Below are 16,958 nucleotides of genomic sequence, written 5' to 3'. Positions count from 1 at the left end.
CAGTTAAGGTTTTCAGTGTTTGTGCGAGGTGGAATGTATTGCATTTTAAAGCCTTCTTAGGTCAGTGTGGGTTTAGTTTCGGCAGTCCAAAATAGACCAACCAAGCTCTGTTTCTCTGTGCTCGCTGGTGGCATTATTTAAAGCAAATATTTAAAACAGATTAATCTACCGAAATGTGTGGTTTGGCTTAAAGCTACCGTACCCGAAGCGACCCTTTAGCCCTGTCCATAAATCACTGTCGATCAAAACCCTGCTCCGTCAAGGTGGTTCTCGGACTGGGGCTGGAATGTTGTTTGAGCGAACGTGAATCAGAAGCTGCCAATGTGTAGAAAACACGCCAGCAAGCTCCCACTGGAACTGGACTCTTGCTTTCCTCGAGTCTAGTTTGATGGTTGATAAATCCCCACGCTGGACTTTATTTGACATCCGCACGAAACACGGGTACGGGCTAGGCGGAATGCGTTCCCAACGGGCGCTACCCGTCGACGACGACGTCGACGTTGTCACATTGGATGGAATTGAAATGATTTCCGCTACATAAAATTCCACAATAAAATAAAGAACTACGAAAAACCTGCCCCACTGCGGACGGCGGAGGGATCACATTTCCTTCAGGTGTGCACTGGCTGTTTCTCGCTCTTGGGGAGCATCCCGCCCCTTATCGTGGGGTCCCGATCGATCCGGTTTCGCTCCTTTCTCACTGCGGTCATTTGTAATAATTAACGCACACTCATTAATTAAACCCTTATCTGGGGCCACTCATCACGATCGATCTCGTGGTCTCGTGAGGCCTCTCTGTGCACGGTGGGACCTTATCGATCGGTCTGGCCCGAGCTGGCGCTCTGGCCCGAATCACCTCCCAACACCTTACCTTCGTGGATCGATTCCATTTGGAGCTTTGGGGAGAATGTTTACAGAACCAGAGAAAGAGAAAGAGAAAGACAGGGAGAAGGAATTCCCTCGATCTCGGCGACACGATAAGGGTGCGCCCGGTTCCGTTGACGCCACACTTTGTCTTCCTGTTTAGTACCGGGACGCCTTTTCCCCCCGAAGCACACGCGCCCAATTGGATGTTCTCGCCGGGGAAAACGACCGAGCGCCACTGCTGCAAGCAGCATTCCAGCAAGCCACAGCCAAGATGAATCTCGTCAAATTAAGATGAAGATTACGCGTTCGTTCGAATATTAAGAGACAATAATTTCGGAAACGGTTAATTTGTACGTCTTTTCCGCTTTGCTTTCTGGCGCTGGTTCGTTCGTGTTCCTTCTGTGTGCTCTTTTCACGTGCTCTCGGCGATCGGACCAGAGATTTGGTCTCCCCAAAAAGGGATTATACGCGCTCTGGTCGTCGTGGGCTGAAGGTTCTGGGTAATTTTTCTTCGATTTCGGTTTCGGTTTTATTCGGTAATGCCTGGCGTCAAATATTCAAATGAGTAAGCTTGGGCGCTGGATAAATGGGATGGACCAAGGGCAAAGGTATTCATTGTAATTGGACGCCTCTCGATTCTCGTGTCGAATATCGCCTTACGCGTACGCATTATGGAAAACATCTAGATCGGGATACGGGTTTCTTTCTCGTGTGTCATGCTCGAAACCCAAATTCAAACGAAAGCAAATCCATCCGTTTGAGGGATGATTTAATTTAACTTATTTAAATCTATCGATCATTCGTACTGCAACCGCTAGTCGTTTCTGCTGCACAATTTGAACGATTTATTTCAATAAGCAAGATCAATCTGTCTTGCGCTGTAATCCCAGCTCATCGTTGGTTTGCTGGAAAGGAGACCAAACATAAAGAAAGCGAGAGCATTTGCACTAATCATACGTTTATCGCGTGCATGTGTCGGCAACAAAACAAGTCCGGAAAATACACTCCGCGTACGCGTTGACTCTACGGCAAAGCGTGTGATTATATTCTAACCAAACACGTGCACGAATATTGAAGAAAACAAATAAAAACTTCGTCCCAAAAAGTTGGCAGTGGCAGCAAAAAAAAAAACGCTCCCTCTTTTGCTGGACGAAGGCTTTACTGTGCGGAGGCAAGAGTTTGCCAGCGTCAAGAAAGGGGAAAAAGAGCGTTAAAATGCCTCGCCAATGTCGGCTGCAGCCGTACGAAGGGGAAGGTAATGGGCCAACAAATCCAGGATAACACATTTATTTCTGTTTGTGGTGCTGGTGGTGGGTGGAATCTGGGTGGAAAATCTGAATCTGAATACATAATAAACGGTTTTCGGTTCATCCCAACCACCACCGCACACACGCATCACCCTACGAGCCTGATTCGCAGTCCTTTCCGACCTTGCACGATGGCAAGTGTCGCTAGCAAACGTTGTCATCTTCCCGTCCACGCGAGCCACGCAGAGGGAGAGAAATCGGGAAGAACGACGAAAAATCGAAAGAGGTTTGACTTTAATAAAAACCGTTTTGCGGATGATATATAATCATAACGCTTAGCCGCATGAAAAGCGAACGGCTGCCATCGAACGTGGAGGGAAGATTTCTGCTTAGGATTCAGTCGGTAGAAACGATTCGAAGACGATGTGAGAATATAAAGTGATTATTTTGGAAGCATGGTCTATTGACTGTAACGATGTTGTGCGGGAAAGTCAAGTATATATGTTGCGCGGGTTCGAATGCGGGTGGTTGGTGATGTTTCTCCCTTTCGTTTTGATATTGGGAAACTATTAAAAGGATCAACGAAGGTGCGCATCCTGAACCTGGCAGGCTGGCTGGTTAGCTGGTCCGTCAATTCTTGGTTGGGAAAAACGAACGTACAACGGAAAGGAGTCGAACGTTTGAAAAGCGAAAGGAGTCAAAGAATAGCGTACTTGTCAAATCATTCGAAAATTATTTATTACCTTAATCGTCGTCTCCTCTACCGTCGTTAATCGTCGTTTGCTGTCCAGAAGATGCGGAGCGCTGTGTGCTCGAAAGAGAGACACAACAGCGGCTATCAAAAGAGGATAAAGATCATCGAACGATCCTAGAACGATGCCGAAAACAGTCTTGCTCTTGCTGCTAGTTGTTTAATTTTCCTCTGCATCAGTGTCATCCGCCGGGCTGTATTCCAATAATTTATGCTGGGAACCGAACCGGGGAAGCAAGCATTGAAAAGATTCGTTGCCCTCGACACAGCCCCTCGGCAAACGTTGGACAAACATACTAAAGCGATCATTTATTACGTTCCCGAGGTTGCGCCCGAGGTCTCCGGGCCGGACTACTCCGTAACCGATCGATCGCGGGTTTTGTGCTGGGTCTTTTGTGAAATCCCGGCTGACAGTTTTATTTGGGAAGAAAAAAGGTTAAGTATTTTTATATTTTGGTAACAGTTTCTTTTGTGCTCGTGTCCGTGTGTGTGCGTGTGTGTGGCTTGCGCGAGAGGAACGGGACAGAATGCGAGGAACCTGCCATCCTCGATCGATCAGCACAGACCGTGGGGTAAACTGTTCGATCGATTCTTTTCAAAAGGCAATCGTTATCCTTTCTTTTTCTTTAACTTCCCAAGCAAACCAGCATCCTTGTGTTCCTCCTCAAAGGCCGAACGCAGCTCCGTTTGTGGGAAGTTGGACAAACACGAATAAAAGTAATCCATTTGATTGGGCAGTTGCAGCATTGCGCGTAGACGATAAATTAAGGAGAAAATTTTATTACTATCATGAAGGTTATTATGAGTTTGAGAAATAGTCCAGATGCACTGGGAAATGCGGGGCTGGTGGGACAGGTTACGTTTTCAGCTTGCTGAAGCTAATAAAATTCTGAACTCTCTGTGGTCCGTCGTTCTCAAGCATCGTGTGAGTCAGCAGCAGCATGCAGGACACGCAGGCACATTAGCTTCACTTGAACCTACCTATCGTAAGCAAATCCGGTATCCTTTCCTTCCTTGTTTCTTGGAAAAATCTCCATACTCATCCGTGCGTTTCGAGAGCTAGCAATGGTTGCATTTGTTGCAACGCAAGCTTCGAACATGTACCTGGCGGAGATGACCTTCATCTTTCAGCATGGGCAATATGCGCACAAGGCAAGCAGGAGGAAGAGGGAAACAGTGAAAGAGAGTTCTGACTGACTAATTTTGCCTTCCAAAGACTCATAAATCCATTAAAATCGAAATACGCAAGCCCTGCGTGAAGGAGGCCTGTTGGGAACAGACTGAAGGAAGGTCACATTCCACAATGAGAGAGACAGTATTGCAAAAAAAGCAAGATAAATACAACAACAAATATACACACACACACGCACGCATAGGAAGAAAAAAACATGATCATGCAAGCAAAATTCTGGGACTCGTCATAAATATCATACCGAGGCAGCAGACCCCGAGCTCAGACTCGTCGCCCAGCCATAAATTCTAGCCTCATCGTCGTCCTTTCGTCCAGCGTAGATTCCGAAGGTCCTCTCACGACCGGTCCGTCGTCCAGTGAGTACGTGGTGTTTGAGTGTATGTGTCTTGGGCCGGTCTTGTTTGCTGGTCTCCAGTCTGACCCACCGAGTGTGGTGCACCTTCCTCGAAAGGCATTCAAAGTATGCTCGACCGATTCGCTTTGGCTCGGGCCTTCGTCGCCCAACGTGCTGTGAGGTGAGTCGAGATTCCGAGCACTCTCACCGGGACCCGGGAGATTTGTTCGCACTCTCCGCTGGGTATCGTTGTCGTTCCTCGTTCCGTTTTTATTTTTTGTTTGGCAAATTTATGATTTATGGATGTTGCGTTTTTGCGATTGCCATTGCGATGGTTTGAAACGACGATTTGAATATTTCCTGCGAGTGGAGGGAAGAAAGAAATGCTCTCGAGCGTTCGGTGGACCTCCGGCGGTGATGGTAGGGAGTAGGGTTTTGTTTTGCTCAGGCTCGGTTTCGATCGTTGCAATGAAAAGTGTTCGATCTGATAGCACTTGATGAATATGAGTGTGCGGAAATGGGAGGCATATTTCGGGACAAGATGAACAGGCACTCTACACAACTTGATGACAAACTCCTCCAACTCCAATCTTTGGGTGGGACAGGTGGGTAATACCACTAGCACATGCATCTCCAAAGCAACTCAAACTACTCCCATTGTTCATGTTGGCGTCATGTTGATGGACGATGATCACGACACTGAAGTCGACGACGAAGACGACGATGACGAACGACTCGAATGCAACTGTCAAGCGCAGACGAAGATTCCACCCAACATGGGGGTGTAAGCATTGGGGAGGGGTTTGGGAAGTAATTTTTCAGCTCAATTTCCAGTGTATGATTTCTTTACTAACGCTGTTTCTTCTCCCTCTTCTCCGTGTGTGATTTACAGGTGAAAAGCCGTTCAAGTGCGAGCACGAGGGATGCGATAGGCGATTCGCTAATTCATCCGATCGAAAGAAACATTCACACGTCCATACATCTGATAAGCCGTATAACTGTCGTGTTAATGGTTGTGATAAATCGTACACTCATCCATCATCGCTGAGGAAACACATGAAGGTAAGTGTCAGCCGTCGTTCGCTCGGTTTCACCCGTCTGCGCGCCGTCTGCGTACGTGTGTACAACGCAACGCAAAAGACGCGTTGGAGTTGGAGTAACGTTCATTCCCTTATCCCTTCACCTTCCCCACTTGCGACTCCCTCCTTGGGCTCTGACAAGCAAACGGTTTTTGGTATGTAAAACGGCGAAACAGCGAAACCTCTGGGCCAGGAAGGAAAGCGCAACGTTCAGCGAGTGAAAAATAAATTGTCCGAGATCCAACCGGTCCGATAGAGATGATGATTTTTTAACTCGCGCACGCATCGCGATCGGCCAGGTCATTCGTTTCCCAACCTTTCCGACAACCCCCTTATCCCTATTTCCCCATGTTTCCTCCAGTCCTCTTTTGGAGATGATTCAATTCTCACGTTTATTTCGGAGGTTACGTTCCCGCATTCGGTTTCTGATTGCCAGGACATGGTTACTAACCGTTTCTTTCCTTGCTCTCTCTATCTACTTGCTTATTCACAGGTCCACGGAAGCTTGGGAGAGAAGTCCCCATCACACAACTACGACAGTGACGGCGAGGAGTCCAGCTCGGAGAGCGTCATCTCGGGTGGAACGCAAACGCCACCATCGATCGGCCGGCTGCACGATACGCACGGTCACAGTACGCACGGCTCGAGCAAGCTGAGCGCGACCGCCGATTCGCTGCACAGCAACAACAACAACAACAACAGTAGCAGTAACAACAACAACAACACCAGCGGAACTGGCAGCAATGCCGGCAATAGTAGCACCTCCAAGTCGTCCAGCCTTCTCTCACCGCCGCACAGTGGAAGTGGAGGTGGTGGTGGTGGTGGTAGCGGCAACAGTGGAACGTCATCCTCGACATCGTCGTCGCATCTTAGCCAAAACCAGCACCACAGTCTGCACTCGTCCTCGTCGCACCTTTCGCACCAGCACCATCTGGCCTCGTTGCAGAACCACGCGACCAGCCTGGCCCCGCCACCGCCCCAGCTACCGCTGACGCCGGCGTCCTCCGTGTCACCGCAGGCAACTACACCGTCCTCGATGCTGGTCGGGCATCATCACAACCACCACCTGCTGTACCACCACCCGCAGCACCACCCGAACGAGTGGTACTCGCCGACGCCCCCCGCTGGACCGGACACGATGAATCATCTGAACCACTTCAGCCACCATCACCACCACCATCTGGTCCATCACGGACCGACGACGGCCTATTGAGACTAGCTGCTGCTGGAGGAGCTGTGCTTTAATTACTAAGCATCCGGGTGCGATCCCGCCTTTTTAGGACCCGCCAGGGGCTGGGAGTGCCAATCGGAGAGTTAGCAGTAGCGCAAAATGTCTCACGTCTCATCAGCTCCTCGTGGCAGTGCGATCGTTTCGCTGGCATCGGTGGACACTCCACCAAGTAAACAATATACCAAAAACGAAGATAACAACATAAGAAGTGCATCAAGAGGAGTCGCGACAAATGCATGAATATATCTACCTTTCCCAAGTAGCGAAACCAGCTGGCGGCAGATCAAGTGCGTGCGTACCAACCCAAACCGATGCAAATTGATACCATTTTGTGCCTGTTATCAAATAATTCCTCCTCAAACAATGGTTGCCGCCACCACTGCGGATGATCGAGTGTCAGCTTTGGTTCGCCGATCGGTTTGCTCCCGGTTTTGTTTGTTTATCTTCCTCTTCCTGAATGCTTTTGCTAGACGAGCGAATAGCAAAACACCACTTCGCTGTAGCTTATGTGGACATGTTACACACTCCAAAGTAAGAAATGCAACAATGTTTCGTAGGCGAGAGAGAGAGAGGTGCTGCATAAGGAAAGCATGGGTAATGGTGTTTTCTCAATCAGTGTTTGTTTCACAAAAACAGAGGGCCACTGCTTTTATTAGCTGCGCGCAGTGCAAAAAGGCGATACACGTTATAGGTGTGTGATATATTAATGTTCGGTTAGAACCTGTACATAAGGGACTATGTGTGTGTGTGTGTGTGAGAGAGAGAGAGAGAGAGAAAATGGTGTAGTGTGATTAGCGCGAGAAAGCTTGGCGGGTGGTATTGTTTTGGTAGATCCAGACACAAACCAGACCACACTGCTGCCTACAAGATGGCTGACGGTGGGGATGCAGAATAGGGAAGTGACTTTAAGCCAACTACTACGCGAATTTTCGTTCAAACACACAGCCAGACACTCTCACACACACACACTCGCGGCAACGACACGGCACGAAGGGTTTATCGATGTTTTAAACAAAGATGCAAAGATAGGTATAGTTCAGTGGGAGGGAATGGCAGTGTGTCCATTTGGTCGCAAAGTGGCGCGTGTGTGTTTGTTGTACTTACCGCGATATGTATGTATGTGTACAGTTGTTTAAGGCAGGGTAGTGCTTAAGGGTATTTAAAAGATGCTTAGTGAAATTGTACTACAAAGCAAGCATATAGTAAAGGTAAACGCAGACTCTAGAGACTAATAAGGGAAGGTGACAATGTTTACAGTAAGGACCAAAAAAGGCACCGAAGACGAACGATACTGTTGTGATGAACGGGTGGCGTGTTCCGTTGACATGTTGACCGAAGCGAAGGAGTGTTGTGCACGTTGTAGTCGGTGAAAGACGATCGCAACACGTTCAACCAACGCTCTTCAGCCTACGAAAGCAACATGATGGTGGAGAGCGTTTGTATAATTTAAGGCAAAAGAAAAGTCCAAACACACAAATACGACGCAGCCGAGGGAGGAGATTAGAGTATATTCAGAGAATTAAAGCAAAACTATTATAATTACAAAAATGGCGAAATGGAGGACGACTGCGAGACGTGCGAAAATGGGCAGAAAAATTTATCGAAAATAAAATATGTGAAAATTATAGTTCAACAAAACAGTCGGTGTATGTTGGTGTGAAGCGGGGAAATGGTGTTCATCCGAAATGTGGTGTGTGTGTTGCGGGCAATCAATCTTTTCCACCCGACGCCGATGTCGACGATAACGAGCCTGGTGAGGCAGAGAGGTTTACTGTTGACCCCTGCACCATCCCAACAGCACAGCAAATGGTTGCCATAATGACCGAAAATGGACCGCGTCTTACTGGGGCGAGCGACTCCTACAACCGATATGGATTTCGGACAGTTTCTAAGCATATGGGCCACTTCCAAATCCACACCCCGGTTGTCTGTACGCGTCGCGAGTGTGTCGAAGGATTCTTGTTCCAATTTGAGCCCGTTCCGGACACGAAAAAAGTGGAGTTATGGTCTTGTTTTATGAATATTTAATTAATTATATGCTCATATTCATAAATATTAATTCCATTTTTCTTTCCCGCTTCTCGGCCACGATCGTTCGCGTTCAGGGTTGATCGTTTACTTGCCCGCTCGCCCAGGTTCCCATCCCAGCGCCAGGTTTCGTTCTGGTTTTTCTGGGCCTCGGTCAGAACGCGCGAAGGGGGCGAAGAACAACAGAAGAGTCAGGTAAGCACACTGTTCTGTGAGTGTGTGATTAACCGAAGAAAAAAGCTTTCCTGTCTCTTGATGATTTTATATTATTTTTATCAATAAATTAGTCGCCTTTTTGTGGTGCTCATTTTCCCCTCCTCGACCCCTTCCTCTACGATCCCACATCCAGGGATAGAACGCATGCAGTATTCCTTCTAAACGTTGCAACACTTCTCACAAGACGTAAGACATCTCCCCATCTTATTACCTTTCCGGGAGTTTTTGTGAAGCCCGCGCGGTGGTAGTGGCGGATGATTTCCACCCTGTTTTAATTTTTTGAATCATTCGACCAGTTAGCACCGACGGGACGGGCAAGAAAATGAGCACCGAAAGAAAGAAAAAACACGATCTACTCGAACAAAACAAATCCCCAGCTATCGGTGCGGGACCGGGTGTCGAGCGATCGCGGGACACGGTGGAATCGTGAAGTCCTCGAGAGTCCAAAATTCACGCGAGAATCTCGACAAGTCGCGGGCGCACTTCGCGCCCCGAGTTCTGCCCCGTTGTCCCGCGCTTGCCGGTACGAACGACGCAGGGAATGCTATGCGACGGGCGACGACGGCGAGGACGCTTGGGTCCCGAAACGAATTATGACAGATAAAATATTTATAATTATAGAGTGTTCGTTTTATGATGTTTGTTTGTGATCGTTTACAATTTTTCCCTCTCCCTCTCTCTCTCTTTCGCTGAATTCTCCTTCTCGTATCGCTTGTTGTCATTTGATTGCGCGTTATTCCACCCCCATGTTTCGGTGGTTTTCGGTGTGTTCTGGCTGACCACAGAACCGTGGTCGTCGTCGTCGTCGTAGCCGTCGTCATCGTGATCCTCGGGAGCTGCAGATGACAACGGATAAGCTGCACGATCGGGGCAGCACGCAGACACGCGGGACCGAAACGGGGTGTATGGGTCGAACGAAACGAATTCCCGAAATGAAATATTTAAATCGTTTTGTATCATCCATAAGCCAGCGCGGAACGATTAATCGTGAAGGCGGGAAGGTGGAGGGGGCGAAGAGACCAAGCGAGGCGAACAAAATATCATAAGAAAACACAACAAATCTTATGTTCGAGACGCGCCGGTTTTGAGGAGCCCAAACCGAGCCAAGGTTGGTTTTGCTAATTTTGGGTGCACCGTTGGCTAGAAACTATCGGTGGCTGGCGGGCGAGAGGGTCCGGGAAGCCAGTCAAGGCCACGGGTTTTGTGCAAAATCAAGACACTAAACTAAATCATCTCAGCCTTCTCGGACAGGAGGACTGGGTGCCAGAAGGGGAAAGATTGTGCAGTTTAGCAGCAACTCGCCGCACCAAATGCAACCCTAAATGGTGGCGTATTATTCACGTTGCGATAAATTTATTAGGAGCGATTTGTGGCCCCATTCGGGCATGGATTAAAAATAGACCGCAGCCGGCCCGGACTCATCCTCGTTCGAGGTCAGCGCAACGGCGTATCGGTGCGCAATTACAATAAGAGAAAAATAGCACCACTAGCCAGCCTTGTCTTGAGAAGCAAATTGCCCCTTAATCAGGCGCGGTACTAAAGTTTAATTGACCCCGAGGGGGGAAGCGACTTAACTGCACCTTGCGCGTGCGGCAGTTTGGTTTGGGCATCGCGCAGATTAAGCGTTTATCTCGGGTTTCATCGGGCTTGAAACCAGAACCGTTCGATTGATTTCTACGCGGTGCGGGATGACTTGGGGACATCTTCGGCCGCAGAAAACTACCGTTTCGAGCGAAGAGGAAGATGGGAGATGGACGGTGGGGGGAGAGAAGCATTAACATAAATATGAATATAAAATATAATTTATGAAAATTATCCTTGTCATAACCTGTTCTCAGCTACGTTCATTCAGTGATGCTTTCTGCTGCTTTTATTATCTACGAAATGTCTCTTGCCTTTTGCTGAAATGTCGATGGGTTGCTTGTTTTGTGGCAAATAATAAAAAGCCCCATCTCTCCCTAGCTCTTCCTCTTTGTCTCTCTCTCTCTCTCTCTCTCTCTCTCTCTCTCTCTTCTCCTGCTGTAAGGTAGCTCGTTTCCTAGCAATAGCTTAGCTCTATCCACCATGATCGTGGCTTCGTCTGCCTTACCCTCTGGCCGAATAGTTTATGTGACGTTCATGGCACCAAACCAAAACGGTACGGGAAGCAGTGACAGTTTTACCGCACAACAGCCTCAACAACAGATTGGACACATTGTCGCTAGGATCGTCGCCAACTAACTGAAGCGAGATCCAATTTTGCTAATGAGGTGTTTGACATCGAGGCGAATCTGAATGCGAACGTGCAGAAAGGAGGAGTGGAATTAGTTAAAGGGAAAGGGAATTAGAAAATTGAACATCTCTTTGAATGTTAGGATGGATGCCACTTGTGCAAACTTTTTAAAATAATTATTTAATTACTCGTTTGCATAACAGGATGAGTTTCATCTGCCATTAAATCATGACCTCACATTAGAGCAAAGTACGTAATTGGACTGAGTCATTGACGACCTTCTTCCGGTTATGTACCAGATCTTGTTATTGAAATGTGTGACGTTGATTGTACAATCCGAACCCGCGGCAAACCCTCCAAGAAGAACGCCAACCCGTATCATACAGAACCCTATCATGGTTCTCAACCGATGAAGGGGGTCTGCTTGCGTACTTCAAGAACCCAAAAAAAAAGAACACAAACCAGGCCATCGGTCGGAAGTGCACCGAGGGAAAATGCTTAATTTAATCATGTTTTATCATAATCGTTAAATTTGAAACCGAGACCTAGCTCTGGGAAACAAATTGTTGCTCGCGTGCACTGACCATGATAGGCGGCGAAACAACGCGAAACGAGGGCAATGGGACTTTTTTATGTGCGGCAGAACGGCGCGCGCGCATCGATGTTTGGTAAGGAAAACAATGAAATGAAATGCACATTATGCGATAAAACAATTAGCATACAAATGCCAACCACCTTCGTATTGTATTTATATTGGCTGTGCAGTTGCAGAAGGCACGATCGGGTTCTGCATTGCTGGAAACGGGCAACGAGGCAAGTTTTCATCACACATGTTTGATAGCATTTAGCGTTATCATCAACAAAGGGTACGTGCGGTGAATATTGATCGCACTAAGGTGATATTAAATCTGAAGTGTAACTGCTTATTGTTCGTGGGCGTACCTTCGTTTTACTGGGAAATGAACAACTTTTTACAAGAAAATGCCCTAGAACTTGTTCAACGTCTCACATGACTTTGGAGGAGGTCTTAAACTAACTATATTTCTTTAAATTAACTCTAAAGTGACGAACCGCTCGGTAAGACATCCAAGTCATCGTCCTAAGAAGCTCTCAATATTAAAGAATGTAAAGAGAAGTAAATGAAAAAAACCCTATACTTCTACTTGATTGATATCTTTGCCAAAAATGCTGTCAAATACCGTCCAGAACCTGCGAAGACTACTGACTGAGGAGAAGAGAAGAAGCAAAAAGCAATAAATAGCCTATTCCAGCTGCTACAGATACTGATGAAGCAACAACCACCAGGTAGCTTTCACTCTTAAGTAAAACACGAAAATAGATTTAATAGATTTTCAGCTTCTTAATCATGGCTCACGGCCGTTTCTGGGGCGGAGTACGAAGACGCAGCGATCCGGTGAAGCGATAGAACGCGGGAAAAGAAGTGCTTGCGAGGCCGGAAGGTGTGTTAACAGCAAATCAATCGTGCTCAAATGTAAAGTAATTGTGAAACGACTGTTCAATTTACGGTTTGGCAAGGGGCAGCAATAAATCGTACATCGCGCGCGAGACAACAAAAGTGAGGATAAAGTGAGCCTCATCAACATAAATTAGTCAGTCTGCAGAGAGTGGCAACAGAGGTGTGTGTGTGGCTTCATAGGCCAAAAATTCATTCACAAACTCGTTGGCTGTTGGAGATAGTTACCAGTGCCAAGCCCGTTGTCGTCGTGGTCGTCGTCGCTGAAACATCCAATCATCCCGTGATCCGATGATGATAATGAACATTTATGGGCGTCTTCAGACCGATGAAATATGACGAACGGAAATAGCTCCTCTCATTGTGTCCTCCGATTGTGTTTTCTGATTGTTGGGTTTGGTTGTTAATTCATTCTCAATCAATTCTGGAATTCATTGAATTTTCCGCTTTGATTTGCACGATCATCTCCTGCTTTCCCACCAACACGGTGGAGGGTGAGGACTCATTCACAACCAGCCATCTAGCAGAGCTCTGGTCTGGTGCCAATTGTTGTGCGCCCGTGTGTCGTTTCGTGTCGGTTTTGTCACAATAAATCCACCATCCAGCTTATGATGGCGTTTTATGGTTGTTTAAAGTGTCGTTCCGTTCCGTCAGCGGACAACGGATGCCACCACCAGACATACCACTATCCTAACAAGCAACTAAACAAGCATTCTATTCCGCCAGATTATCTTTCATTTCCGCTAGATGGCGCGCCATTGTGGCGCACTGGAAAGAAACAACACACGCCCCAAAGCCAAACCAACCAACTGGGCGAACAACCACAAGGTGGTGCTTTTCCTACTGCGACAACCAGTTTCCTCCGTCACGGTCACACAGGACTTTCGGTCTTGTCAGCTCGTCGTTGTCGATATAGGGTAGAAATTTATTGACGGTTTTTATGGTGAACATCGAAACGACTTGTATACACACATAAAACTGCTCCGGGAGTAAGCGCAACTCATACTGGCCCGCACGGGTGGAAAGCACGCATGGGAAGGAGGAAATAACTCCCTGTGAAAGCTCCCTTCCCTGTGAATGGTCGTCGTCGTTGCCGTAGTCCACTCGTATCGAACCGAAAGAATTGGGGCTCTTCCGATTGGGCGTCTGGGCGGCGTATTCTTGCCTTGGGGAAAGGCAAGGCGACAACCGAAAACGCGCGACACACACACTCCAGCGGACCCAGAGCCGCACGCAATCGAAACAAAGTGGAGACAAAAGTTCCACCCTACGGCGAGCTATCAAACGCTCATAAATTCTTTCGTTTTATAGATCCAACACCATCATCCACCGTGCCATGGGACGGAGTTTTTAACGTAACGTCCCTTTACGAGTCGCACACTTTGCTGTGTTTGTGTGTGGATGTGAGCTTGGTTTTTTCTTCTTCAATGTTTCCTTCTTTTTCGTTTGGTTGAACGACACTTTTGATGAAGATGAAGTTAACCGAGGTGCTTCGTTTGGCGTTTGTCGCTTGCAACTTGCTTAGATTTTCTCAATGAATCGGTAAGCCCGTAAAACTCACCACCATTTGATTGGCCGTAGCGAGCCCCATCACCCGGGTTGAAGCATTTGGACGTGAAATTTATGCATGCTCTTTTAAAATCGATCGCAAATGGATTTTCGATTGTAGGATAATAAGATTTTAACGGGGCCATTTTGTGGAATAGTGTTGTTACCGTCGTCGTCGTTTACGAGTTCTTTACGATCCACCTGTTTAACTGACGCACTCGTCACGATCTTGATCGTATTTCTGTAGCATCTTGTTGAGACAGACGAAAGAAACTGTTGCTTATCGCAAAGTAAGAAGATTAACTTCTTTAATGTAGAAAGAAATATCAATATAGCTCTGCCGTCATTATCTTCAGTAGGTTATAACGCGTGAATGCGAACTGCATGCAAGGAATTTATCAATCAGTATCCACTACGAACGAGAATAATAATAAGAAACGCACCATGATCGTCCTCGTTCCAGTGTGGGTAAAACCCTATTGCATAAAATATGTTTATTAACTATCATACGTACAGCGTTCATCGTTGGTTGTGTAGAAATAATTGCATCGTCTACGTGTAACAGGGAAGGGGAAGGCATCACGTACGATTGCTGCGCCGAGAGTTGCCATACACGCAAACGGCAAACCCACGGCGAACCTTTGGCTCGCCTGGCGAAGGCATGGAATCATAGCCTCACACGGAAGTATCTTTGGAGGACGATTGCGCTGCGAAGATGCACGAGTAAGATGTATTGCAAAACGGCACAAATTGTCAACCATGGCTTTCGCAAAGGGAACAAGATGCTCTTCGATTGCAGCGCACTATGGTCGGGCATGAAGTGAAGGAGGCAAATATATTCTGTAAATTGTTAGTAAAAAAGAAGTTTTATGCTACATATGAGGAATTGTTTTTAAGAAAAAAATTCTTGTCTTTTCTTTCATAGGACTTTAAATGGTCTTTGAATCGTTTGTCGAGGACACTTCCACTGTTCAGTGACTTTACATATTCTCAACCAAACACGTGGTACACATCATTTACATAAACCTGGAGTATCGTATACTCTGCGACAAATGTAACATTAAAAAGTTTTCCACTCCCTTTGGACCTGTTCCGGAGCGACAAGCTGCAGCCACATGGCAGCATGTTACTGCACCCGGGTGACTGTCGCCAGTCGGTGACCAGATCGGGGCGGTGAGCACGGTACAAATTTGTTAATATGAGCGGGTTATGTTGTGCTGCTGATTGAACCACATTTTGTCCCGCCATGGATGCGTTCGGTCGGTCGTTTTGTGCAATCGTGGCCACACCGCGCACCAAGAAAACACACACACACACACACACATGAATGAAGCAAGCCCAGACACGGGCCCCGACCGAACGAGAGCCGTACAACCGTAGTCTTCCAGTGCTTGTGGTTGGACCAAGCGCGACTTCAATTATAATTCGACTGTCCAATAAATTAGCCATTTGCCATCCTGTGTCCAGTCAGATATAGGAAGGGAGAGAGAGCGAGAGGGACGATCAGTTTTGCATGGTTAGTTCGGACGGACACCTGTGAAATTAACTTGTCCTCCGTGTTGCAACAAAACGACCAACGGTCTGGTAGGATATTTAGATGTACTTGGAACGGTCATAACTTTCATTCAGTGTCATTTCGCCGCACCGTTCCACCCTTTTACGCGAGCTCGTAACATACTCCCGGGAGGTGGTGGATCTTCTCTTCGGATCGTACGGTGTGTGCCGCTCATCCTCCCAAGAAAAAAAACGCAATCTTCTCGGCATCACGGCACGGCATAATCGCTCTTATTGAAATAATTGACATTTTTATTGAACTGTCGGCTAATTGATGTCTCCTTTCGGTCGTCGTCGTCCATTGCGCTTTGCTATGCGCGATTGTAATACTTGGGCGTTGCGCATAGCGGCTTGTAATTGATTACTTACGCTGTACGGGTAAGATAAATTATGCTGATCGAGCGCATGCTACGATTTGCGCACAAACGCAAATAGCCGCTGGGGCTGGTGAGGATGGTGCCGCAGTACGTTAGATATCTCAAAAAAGCAATTTCCATATATCTTGCGTTTTCCCTTTTTTTACCTTCTTCCTCCCACCCCCTTACAACCACGTCATGTACGATCGGAGAAAACATCAATGGAAAGGTTGGATCGGTGGAATGGGCAGCTTTCGCCCCCTTGCGAGAAGGAGTGAGAGGCAACAGTTGGTGATGATTTGTCGCCGAGTGGGGCGTCGCATAAGAGCACGGAAATCTAATCCTCCTCCGAACACGTGTTTTAGATACGATTTTAAATAACTTATTCCATCGATCGATCGCTCATCGATCGGGACCATTGGGAGCGGAGCGAGTGCAACGGAGGGTCCCACTTGCGCTAGAACGATCGTGCCATCGGTGCTGGCTTTGGCTCGATGTTTGGGTTGTTTGGTCCCGGTGCCCGATGTCGTTACTCCTGTTTTGGAGTCAGATTTCTTGCGCTAGATAGCTGTTCTTCCGGCGCTGTGGCCTGGGCTCCCGCTCCAAAGAACCACACACACCAAAAACCGGGCAAAAGTCACCGGAGTTTAGTTGCGAGCCGCGATCGGAGTCGCGAGATTATAATTTATGCTCGCCCAGTCACAATAAAACGCTGAAACTAATCTTTATGAATGGGAATGAATGAAATGGCCTTTGGAAACGGTGAGCCTGGGATTGCTGGGCGACGAACGGAACGGTGGTACGTGTGGGGGACAAGCACGCGAGAGGATGTTTTTTTCGGGATTCTATTCAAAACCGATTCGAAACGA

At 47.4% G+C, this 16,958-nt stretch overlaps 1 protein-coding gene across 1 annotated transcript in view; it reads left to right on the top strand.

The window, feature by feature from the left end:
* LOC1281886 (pair-rule protein odd-paired) overlaps positions 1 to 8,339 on the top strand; it is a 34,286-nt gene extending 25,947 nt beyond the window's left edge. The window contains exons 2-3 of the mRNA XM_321856.6: positions 5,284 to 5,453; positions 5,964 to 8,339. Coding sequence (XP_321856.6) covers positions 5,284 to 5,453; positions 5,964 to 6,683 — 890 coding nt within the window. The 3' untranslated portion in view covers positions 6,684 to 8,339. The remainder of the gene's footprint in view (positions 1 to 5,283; positions 5,454 to 5,963) is intronic.
* The last annotated feature ends 8,619 nt before the right edge of the window (positions 8,340 to 16,958 follow it).

The sequence above is a fragment of the Anopheles gambiae genome, chromosome 2, assembly GCF_943734735.2.
Source record: "Anopheles gambiae chromosome 2, idAnoGambNW_F1_1, whole genome shotgun sequence".
Taxonomy (NCBI): Eukaryota; Metazoa; Arthropoda; class Insecta; order Diptera; family Culicidae; genus Anopheles; species Anopheles gambiae.
The sequence above is the reverse complement of the archived record's forward strand: the minus strand, read 5'-3'. Positions and strand labels throughout refer to the sequence as shown.